The sequence below is a fragment of the Taurulus bubalis genome, assembly GCF_910589615.1.
Source record: "Taurulus bubalis genome assembly, chromosome: 8".
NCBI classification, from domain to species: Eukaryota; Metazoa; Chordata; class Actinopteri; order Perciformes; family Cottidae; genus Taurulus; species Taurulus bubalis.
Window position 1 is genome coordinate 6424182 of NC_136596.1, and position 10939 is coordinate 6435120.

At 39.6% G+C, this 10939-nt stretch overlaps 1 protein-coding gene across 2 annotated transcripts; it reads left to right on the forward strand.

The window, feature by feature from the left end:
- Nucleotides 1-3699: 3699 nt before the first annotated feature.
- hsd17b3 (hydroxysteroid (17-beta) dehydrogenase 3) lies at nucleotides 3700-9670 on the forward strand. 2 transcript variants are annotated; one of them, XM_079221733.1, is made up of 11 exons: nucleotides 3700-3898; nucleotides 6952-6998; nucleotides 7190-7265; nucleotides 7416-7520; nucleotides 7629-7696; nucleotides 8037-8081; nucleotides 8334-8368; nucleotides 8486-8567; nucleotides 8646-8711; nucleotides 8814-8963; nucleotides 9064-9670. In XM_079221733.1, the coding sequence occupies exons 1-11, from the start codon at nucleotides 3748-3750 to the stop codon at nucleotides 9175-9177; spliced, it is 939 nt and encodes a 312-aa protein (XP_079077859.1). In that variant the 5' UTR covers nucleotides 3700-3747; the 3' UTR covers nucleotides 9178-9670. The 2 variants fall into 2 exon arrangements, with proteins under 2 accessions (XP_079077859.1, XP_079077860.1); XM_079221734.1 differs by lacking the exon at nucleotides 8037-8081.
- Nucleotides 9671-10939: the final 1269 nt, after the last annotated feature.

Consider the following 10939-nt stretch of genomic DNA (forward strand, 5'->3'; position numbering starts at 1 on the left):
TCACGCTGAAATCACAATAAAACATAGTGAGAAGGAAACAAACCCTCCTGAATATGGATAGAAACACTGGTCGTCCTTTCTACCACGCAAGGCGCTATTGTATGCCCTGGATAGTATTCATGGTCAATGGTGTTTTTTTTTATTTCATGTTTGTAGAAACATGTTTGAGAACCATTATATGGTTGTTTTCTTTACTACAAAACATGGCCAACTTCTATTTTTCTCCAGCTTCTTATCTCGGTTAGCACTTAATTCTAACTGACTGTGTAGAAAAACGGTCTGCTGTGAGACCAGTAGAGGTGTGTTTGAAGGCTTTCATTAGTAAGTTTCAATTTAGAGTGGGGTAAATATTGAACAAGGCTGCCATCTGCAGCTCAGAAACAATTATCCAGCACCATAATTCATTGCATGCTTCTTTAATTCCATGTAAATTAGGGCCGTCTCTCCACAAAAGAACACTGAAGCAGTGCTTTGGCCAAACCTGTTTACAGAGTCAGATTGTTTTAATAAACAGATCCCGAGTTATTACTAGTAACAGATCTATTGGAAGACTCTGTTATAAGGCGAACGTAGCAAAAGTAGCACCAGCATGTATGTCTCTGGTAGATATCAAACAACACAGGGACCATTTTCCACATGAAACATCAGAGATAAAAATCCATCTGCCAACCATAATGCAGCAATAATTACATTGAATATGCATGCACACTAGTATTTCGATAGGTTAGGGTATTCCCAGCTAATATTTTGCACGTGTAAACATCATATCCTGGTTAAAGAAAGCCAGATAAACTGCAATGCTCTGTGTTCTTTCCCCAAAGCAACTCTGCTAACACAGTTTCTGCAGATAAAGCCATTTCAGCTAAGTGCTTTTTCATGCACAAATGCTTCATGGTGTAAGCAGTGAGCTGAGCAGAAACAAGGGGTTTGGGTCATGTTACTGTGATTAAGGAGTTATATTTTGGTGTTTAGAAAACTGTATTCACATCTGTGAGCTGTCTGGTATTTTGAGACACTGTCAGGATGAACACACATCAGGTGGAGTCGTTATACTTCAAGTCAACAAGGTCTGTGTTACACATTAATATATGTTTGAATGCAGGAACTGGTCTTATTTAAAGACTTTCTCATGACTCCGTCACTGCAAGACTCTCAAGGTGATCCTTTAGGTTCTTTACTCGCAGTAGGAGACACCCTCAAACAAGACAGGCAATCGGTGTAAGGAGCCTCGAGTCAACTGCAACAGACTAACCAGAATTCATATGTTGCAGCAATGAGGCCAGTTGTTCATGATGCGGCTTCTCTCTCACTTGATCTGTAACATCATAGGCCTCTTTCACTGCTGATATGTTGGCTTGTCATGGTAGCACATACAATACAATACACTAGCAAGCATGCACAAAATCTGGACCTTGTCCAAAAGAAAAGGAAGAAAAGGCTACACAACATGGCATTCAGCCTTCATTATATCAATATTTACACCTTCTCTAAGCGCTTCAACTTTGACACATAAAAATGACCTTCGTGTGCGAGTGTTTCATAACTAAGACACCTGAGAAATCCATGCACTCTCACGAATATGCTGAAAATGTGCATAGTTAAACTAGCAATATGCAATCTGTGTAACAGGTAAGTTAGCATGCCATCATACGAAGTGGCACTGCAGTGTTGTGATGTTGTGCCACGTTGGACAGCTACACGGCTGGTTTTGCATACGCGTCGTTATCATTAGCGTTAGCTAGCGTTAACTATCCCTAAACTAGGTTGTCAAATGTTTGCAGAGTGGACAAGTAAGCTAGCTACACATAACGCATAGAAACGTTATGATACATGTTCCAACATCATGGCACAGTCAGTAAGAGTAAGAAGGGGCTTAGTTGTTTTTAAAAGCGCAGAGAGGAACCAAAACAAGCTCATTGCGTCAGTAAGGGGCCAGCAGAGAGGAGCAACTGTAACTTAACACATTTAAATGATTTGGATTCATGACTGACTTCGTTATCTCTCACACATTTTCACAATACAGCCCCCGGTTGCTTGAGTGACCCTCTCTGCGTGTCATATATTGAATGGAAACAAAACAACCTTGTTTTTATTCGCCAATGAAAAAAAAGGCTCGACACTGACAGTTTACAAATCGTGCATACCCCCCCAAAACACTAAAGCTAACTTTAGGCAAGCTAGCGAGCTAAACTTATTCAAATTGCGAAACCAAAGGGCCGACCGCGTCCGTGGTGTTAAAGGACGTCTTTCCTCGAGCAAATGTCTCAAAATGCGAACATGAAAAAAAGGACTCACCGAAAGAATGGCGGTATAAAACAGAATATGCGCTGTAGCAGTTGCTGCTAAAAGCTCTGGCAGTGGCAATGTAACGGGAGACGCAAACACACGCTTGTAGGAATGGCGCGAGCAACACAGCAGGCGCGCGCTGATGACGTATTGAGGTTCAGCATGAGTCCGCGGTCATGAATGAACAGAGCCGGAGTACGTGTCATATGCTGCAGAGAAACATAATGCAGTATCAGCATTACTCCTTCTCGTTTAATTTTTTTATTTAACGGATTTGCATTGCTGTTATATAAATATACATAACAGCTGGACAAATATACGTATAATTAAAGTTATTGTGTGACACCTGTTGGTTTATTATAATACTGTACTTCTCGGTGGCTTTATGTGCAATTTGAAGACATTCCAAAACCCAAACAAATTCAGTTGACAATGATAAAAAAAAACGCAGAAAAGCAAAAGATTCTCAGAACCAATAGATGTTGGACTTTTTGTTAGACATATATAATAACAGCATTTTATCCTACTTGAGGATAACATTATACAAATCTCTAGAGAATCAAAATGACCAGACTGGAATGTTTTTGGTTTATTCAGCAAATGAAATACCTAAAAAGTCAAAGCAAGAGGAATCAATACAGGAGACTGACAGGCAGCATGAACATCCAAATGTGTCACCCTAATCAACCAAATATGCACTTCTTACCGGAGCTACCGGTTCTGCAAGGTCTCATCTTGCACAACCTGACTGCTAGAAGCTCTGTTTTCTTCACCAACCACACATTTACTTTGGCTCTCTCCCCAGTTCATACTCTTCCATGCAAATATCTTCTTACACATTCATCTCACTACTGATACAGAACACTTAAAATAAGAGATAAGATAATCCTTTATTAGTCCCGCAGTGGGGAAATTGCAGGATTACAGCAGCATTGCACATAAGAGACACATAGTAAATACAAAATCAAGAAATATAAAGAAACAGTAAAACAGTCATAAAAACAGTAAACAAGTAGCAATATTAAATATTAAAAAAGAAAGAAATAAAATTACTTAAATGTATTATATATTGCACCATATGAATGTAATTAAAGTGGCCAAAGTTATTAAAGTGTTATAAGTGTTGGACTTGTTGTGTGCTTCTGATGAAAATAGCCACAAATCAGACCTTTTACTCAAAAGATTTTAAAGAAATTATCAGTTGTATCACAACTCTCAAAACAACATTTCCCATCAGTTTTGAGGAGAAGGTATGTATGTGTGTTTTAGTTGCTAAGAGGTAGAAGGAGACTCTGTGTGTGTTTAGGTGGGTTCTTAGAAATGGGAGTGTCCTGTTTATTCTCTCTTCTCTTTCTGTCCTGCTTTATTTTCACTGATTCACTGAACCAAAAGGACTCTCAGAGCAGACAAAAATATAGAGGGGCTTAAAGCCAGGGTTTGTTGTTAGTTTGGCAGACAAGCATGGATTTATTGGAATTGTTTTTCATCGTTCTTGGTGCCGCAGTCATTGTCTGCTATGGAGTGAGACTGCTGCTTTTCACACGGATGCTTTTTCCAAAAATGTGGTTTCCATTGTCAAAGTCTTTTTTCACCTCTATGGGAGAGTGGGCAGGTGAGCTGTGTGTGTGCGTGTGTGTACTGTAATGTATAATGTAATGTCAGACCTATAGGGCATATTGTGGATGATAAATACAACTGATGCCATCATCATGGTGGAATAAGTGTGTTACTAAGCAGGAAAGTTCACTGTCAGAATGTGCCTGTGCGTGCAAAAAGTAATTTGGCTGCAAAAACGGTCAACGGAAAAGTTCAGTTCTAGACTTGTTCAACATTTCACTGTCACACAAGATGCACACTTGCGCAACATTTGAACTGAAAGTGGAATGTTCTGACTATCCCTTGGAAAGCATGTGACCATACCTGTAGAGCAGCTGCTTACATATGTTTGCAAAAAAAGAGATCTCATTAACTTTATTCATCTCCAAAACAAATTAATGCTCAAATGACTTCTTTTCTTCAATAAAAGGATGTACATTTTGAATTTATCTGCATGTAAATGTACACTGACAATGTGTTTAGATGATTAGCAATTGCATGACAAGGGAGGCAAACATGTTACACCGGTGTCAAGAAGAGGAAAAGACAATCACAGTACACAATACTAATGGCAGTAGAAACTGCCCTGCCCTTCCTGGATCATTTTTCATTTGTTGACATAGGAGGATTAAGGATGATAAGGAAATGTTCTCCAGCTGGTGCAGGGAATCAAACTTTTAATCATCCTATTAACTTGAGAGCAGTGTTAGTGCATTTTAATTACACTGACAAATTCCTCTGCAGGTCCCAGAGCAGTCTCGTCGAAATACAATACTTCCTTTGGCATCTCCTGAAGAGGTTATTCAGGCTCCCACAGTGCATAAAAAGAAACCTAATAAAATAAAATAAAAACACAGAATCTGATCTTTCCTTTCCACTTGCATTCCATTCCAGCACAGAAGAAACAGCCATGAGAACAATATGTCCCAGGCTGGATTAACCCTGTCCCTCTGCATTCATTTCTTGCAGACAATCTGAAACTATTTAAGTCTTTTCAATTTCACGTGACCTAAGATGTTCTGGGTCAACTCAGGACGACATATGAATGTTTTTTACACTCTGTTGTGAAAGCAGTCAAGCAATACATATACTTTCACTATAGAGAAAGGCTGGAAATCTTAATTTATGTATTTATGCATTTGCTCTTGCCTTGTGAAGGTTAATGAATTGAGCTTGAGGGTTTAACTTGAACTGCCCTTTTTTGTGTATCTCCTGTAGACACAGTTACTGCTTGAGTGACATTATTTTAAAGTCAGGAGCAGTAGCGGACTCAGCTTGTCTGAGGGGCAGGGGCGAAAAACAGAAAAAGGCCACCAGATGCATGTGGTGGGGCGATTCTGTTAATCAGCGTAGAGTATGATGAGGGACAAGGAAAGCAGTGTTCTTCCACAATGTGGATTCATGCTAAAATTAAAACTCATTTTGTGACATAAACAAAATAGATTTATCAAAATTAAATTAAACCTTCAGTATATGTATTTTATATAAGCAAATATAAAGTCGTATTAAATACTTTGGGATACCTAACATTGTCCTCTTGATTAGCCAATAATTGAGTAGTTGTATCTGTATCCCTTTCTTTTTGAAGAAATGCCTCTACGGGCCATTGCAGTTTACAGAACTCATTTACATAAAGGAAAATGCTGGGCAGATGTCTTATTGCACATTATTGGTGTGGACTTGTTTATTCAATTCACCCAGGTTGACACTGAGCCATCCCAATATTGTATAAGCCAATCGGATACGTCTATTTGCAAATGTATTTTCTTGTAATGTAATACCTCCTATGAAATTATTTATGTGCCGGGAGCAGTTGACTGCTAATTAATGTTCCTAACATAGTAATCATATTACAATTGCTCTGATTATTGTTAAACATGGTTAGCATAATAATAGCGTGTAATGAAATTACAAAAAGACCAAAAGGCACAGTAAAGTGCCCCAGAAAGGTCCACTCAGTAACATGCAGGTCCCCACAAGGTGTGTCTGCAACGACCACCGCTGTATTGTGTGATTGGATGAATATAGCCCCTGTCTAGACACCGATGGCCTTTAAGGTGTCATAAAACACACGTAAAGCATGCAGCGATGGATGCAGACAATCGGTTCAAAGTAGTCGTGCGGGACACACGTTCTTGCCAAAACCAAGACGAAGGTGGTGGTTAATCATAGGAAGGATGGAGGAGCCAGCAGGCAGTCAATGGCAGTATAAAAAACAATTAAAGGTGTTTTGAGGAGATGTGAGTCACATGAATCACAAGAGGTCCTTGAGCATGCAGCTTAAACTAGGCACACAAAACATAAGGTAAATTACTGCAGCAAAACACAAGATTAGCCAGGGACAGACACAAGATGCATGCACATGACCGATTGCACAATCTACCTGGAGGAGATAATAATAATAATAACACATTTAAATGTGGATCTATCTATCTATCTAATAATAATAATAATACAGCTTTGACATCTTCTAAATGTGTTAGAAACAAAAGACTCTGCACACATTTGTAAGGAGCATTCAATTTATTAATCCAACTCAAAACAATTTCAATGAAAGGATAGACAGTCTCAAATCACTAATTCCAATACTCCTATGATGACAACATCTCTAAACAACAGATCCCATCCCATCCAAAGTCATCTTGGCTTAATTTCTTCTAAAATTCCAGGCCTCAAAAGGCTTTGTTTGAATGTTGATGCCCATTACCCAATGTCTGAAAATGGGCAAGGAAATGAGCCTGTTATCTGTAACCAGGTCAGAAGGAAAGGGGAGAGCAGCGGACACTCAGAAACAAGCAGGTCCTGTTTGTTCTCAGCAAATTCTTTCTCAGAACTGGGGAACATGCTGTATTAGCACAATCTGTTAAAACAGAGACTGTTGCACTCTTAGTGTAAACAAATACAAACACAAACACACACCCTGGGATTTGCCTGACAGCACAGGGAGAGGGTCGGTGTAGTGCAGCTGGGATGCACAGCGCCTCTGGTGTTCAGAATGGAAACTGCAGGAGAATCTGACAACCACTGGAATTCGTTTTTTTAACAATAATCCCCGCATCCCTGTTTCAGTGGTGACAGGTGCTTCAGAGGGAATAGGAAGAGCATATGCGTTCGCGGTAAGTTATCGTTTTCATAAACACGCAAACACAAGCAGAGCACATTTCTGCAGCTGACATTAAAGTATAGGACACCAAAAGTGAATACAATTTCAAAGATTAAAAGATGTATTTCCTTCCCAGCTTTTTTTTTTATGCACATCTGCTTATTATTATGAAAATGTGTACCACTGCACTACTGCTTCCATCAGCTGGCTGAGCAAGGAATGGACGTGGTCATCTTGAGCAGAACCAAAGCAACGCTGGACCAGGTGGCCAAGGAAATAGGTGAAAACTTGCTTTCTTTAATTCATTTATCGCATTTTTTCCTTTATTTTTTTATGGTGTCTGCTTTTAAAACTTGAAATACATCCATAAATATGCTGTTGGTCATCTCTCATAAAATAAATAATATATTGCCCACATTTGTGTTCGTAGGTGCTTCCACAGGGCAGAGGGTGAAAGTGATAGCAACAGACCTAATGGAGGACGTCTTCAGTGAAATTGAGGATCAGCTTCGGTGCCTCAACATTGGGGTTTTAGGTAGGAGTTTTATTTCTATTTTTTATAATTCCATCTAATTATTTAAACATAAATTGCCTCTTTTTTTTCCTGAAACACAATCTTCTTATCTTTTTTTCCTTACCCCAGTCAATAATGTAGGAATGCTGCCCAGCTTCATCCCCTGCAAATTCCTGGAGTGTGCAGAGCTGGACCAGGTCAGCGATGAGTCAGTATTCCTAGCTGTGGAGTTTTCTTGAAAAAAACTGAATGCTATATTCACATTGAGTGTTACTCAGCAGCGTGCATTGTGTGTATCCTTGAGCTCTAACAAATATGTTGAGCATTTCCTTCCTTATAAAACATTAGAAAAGACAAAGTACTTTCATAGGACCTGCTTCTCTTTGCATTACTTTGACAAACATTCCCCTAACTTTAACTTTTTGGAAAGTCAAAGAGCCACATTTTCTTTAAATCTTAACTATATATCCATCCCTTAACATGTACTTCCCCTTAACTATAAATACTGATGTCTTACATGTGTATTTATGCTTTCAGACAATAACAAAGGTGATAAACTGCAATGTGAAAACTATGGCCAAGGTAAGATTGTGTATTTTCTGTTACTTTTTTGTTGTTGTAACAAATTAACTCACACAGTTATTGTCTTAGTGAGGTGGAATAATTAGAATAACTTTATTCACAACATTGTTCAAATAGAAAATCGTTTGCATAGTTTTTGTCTATATGAAAGTTGCCTCTGAGTAATAAAGTGAGTACAAGTGATGGACAGTGAGTGGGATTCTTTGTTTTCTTCCACACAAATTAGTTATATTCTCTTTTTTTCCTTTCCAGATGTGCAGAATAATTCTTCCAGCCATGGAGAACAGGTTTCCATCTTTTCTTCATTAGATGTAATGTGTGTTAAGATCAAATTCTAACATGCTGATTGACATTGACTTTCTGGCCACACATGTAAGACCGTGTGTGTGTGTCTGCCCCCACAGGGGGAAAGGGGTGATAGTGAACATTTCATCAGGAGTGGCCTCTATTCCATTCCCCCTGTACTCCCTGTATGCTGCATCTAAGGTAAGCTCAGCATCGCCAGTGCACCTCTACTTTTCCTAAATCACACTGTGTATGGTCACTCATGCCCCTGTCCTTTAGGTGTTTGTGGAAAGATTTTCTCAAGGTCTCCATGCTGAATACAAAGATAAAGGGATTATCATACAGGTAGGTTGATTCGCTTCCAGACTCCACCTCAAGGTCTTTACTGTACATCAAAGAAGTCCATTTATGTCTCAACTTTCTCTTTTACTCTCCACATGTTCTCAGGCAGTGACTCCATTTGGGGTCTCCACTCGAATGGCAGATTACCAAAAAACCAACATAGTGACTCTGTCACCAGAGGACTTTGTAAAAAGTTCCCTGCAGTACATCAGAGCTGGAGACAAAACATACGGCAGTGTCTGTCACATAGTTCTGGTGAGACCATCTGGTAGTCAAGTAACGGCAAGTAATGTGGAAAAAGACTGATTTGTCCCTGTGATAATGTGTATGTGTGTGTGTGTGTGTGTGTGTGTAGGGCTGGTTGCTGCAGTGTGTTCCTCTGGAGATTCTCTATGCAGACTCTATACTACTCAGCCTGCAAAACTATGTCAAGAAGAGAAGACACCCGCCTCTTAAAGTGACACTTTAGAAAAGGGTCGAAATAGATAACCAGGAACCAAATATTTCACACTTTAAAAATCTAAATGACATAATTCTGGAAGTGGTGTTGACAAGCCTGTGTTTTGTATTTCTCATTTCATATAGTGGTGACCGTTGTAACCCTTGAAAATAAAGTATTATTGGTATTATCAGGTACTCTACTATTTGTTAGTATATTTGTTAGATGACACACGCTCAGTGTCCAGGGCACTTTTAGTATGTCAATAATGTAATGTTTTCATAGAGTTGTTTATTAAATGATATGTGTTTGTAATATTCTGTTTAAAAAAAATTGGACACACCTCTCACTATTACGTATTCCAGTGCACCGCCTTTAGCTAAGACCTCAGCAAGACACATATAGTTGGTTTGACACATTTCTTCTGTCAATGTAGACAAAAGCGGAAAACAATGAGCTCTGCGACAGAGCTGTCTTGAATTTCATTTGTGTGTTCATGTCCAGTTCCTCATATTCATAAATCTTGGAGAAGAATATAAGTGATAATGAGTGTGGTCATTTTTCAGCAAAACTGAAGGAACAGTCCTGTTCTATTCAACTCCAGACACAATGTGCGCGCACACACACACACACACACACACACACACACACACACACACACACACACACACACACACACACCTGTAACTATCATTAGCATCCTCCCCTCCTCTCTGAAGAGGGGAAAACATTTGATCAGATGAGTAAACCACCTGACGACTTTGCTGTGGCGTCAGTCACCATTCTGATATCCACAAAACCAGTTGTGGGGCAGAAGAGGACTGATGAGCTCCTACCTGGTCCCTGAGAAATGAGAATACACCGGAGACGCGGACGGGGTTTAATAGTTGCTTACAGGTTGATGTTGAAAAATATGCACCAACATCTGTGCAGAGTCCGACATACACACACACACACACACAACCATGTGAATTAGTATGTGCTACCGAGACGTCTGACCTACAAGAGTCACTAATCATGGGGTGACCGGGCTGTTTAGACAGCTGTGATGAATGATCCTCCCCATGAGAGATAGCGCAGGGAAAAGGAAAAGTTTTTTGAGAAAGCGAGAGAGGGGAGGTCAGAGTGACCCTGAGTTACGATGATCCATGCCTGGCCTGTCTGTTCCAAGAAGGCCAAGACGAACTCGTCTTCGCATGAGAATAGTCTTTGGTTTCCCCATGTGATGCTTTCTGAGACCAGCACAGCAACTTTACAACAATACAGAGATACAAATTACAATTACAATCCAGGAATTACATAACACATCTCTTTAGGTCCAAGGCAATTCAAAGATTAGCATATAAAAGCTAAGCTATTGCAATATTGTAGGTTGCAAAAAGCGTTTTTGATTTCACGAGCAAAAGTCCCACAGTAATTCAAAGAGGCCTGTAATTTATGGGATTTGTATTTTGGAATTGTGCACATCTGAAAGATTTGCATACGCATGTTCATACATGTGACCCCCCATGTGTGTGCCTCCTTACTGCGCTCATACGGCGTTCACCCCCCAGGTTAATACCGTTAGCTCCGTCAGCATTGTTGCCTGTTGTTTGCAGTGTGAGCCGTCACCATGTTGGGAGTAGTGAGGAGGCAATTCCTCAATCATAGATTTAAACCTTAAAGTTTAGCACCTTTAAAGGTTGGGAACATAATCCTGGTCCACTCCGTCTGACCGACCAGTAAACATATTGTGTATTATCTTTCAACTTAAATAAAGTTCTGTCGGTTTGAATATTGTTTAAAGGTGAAC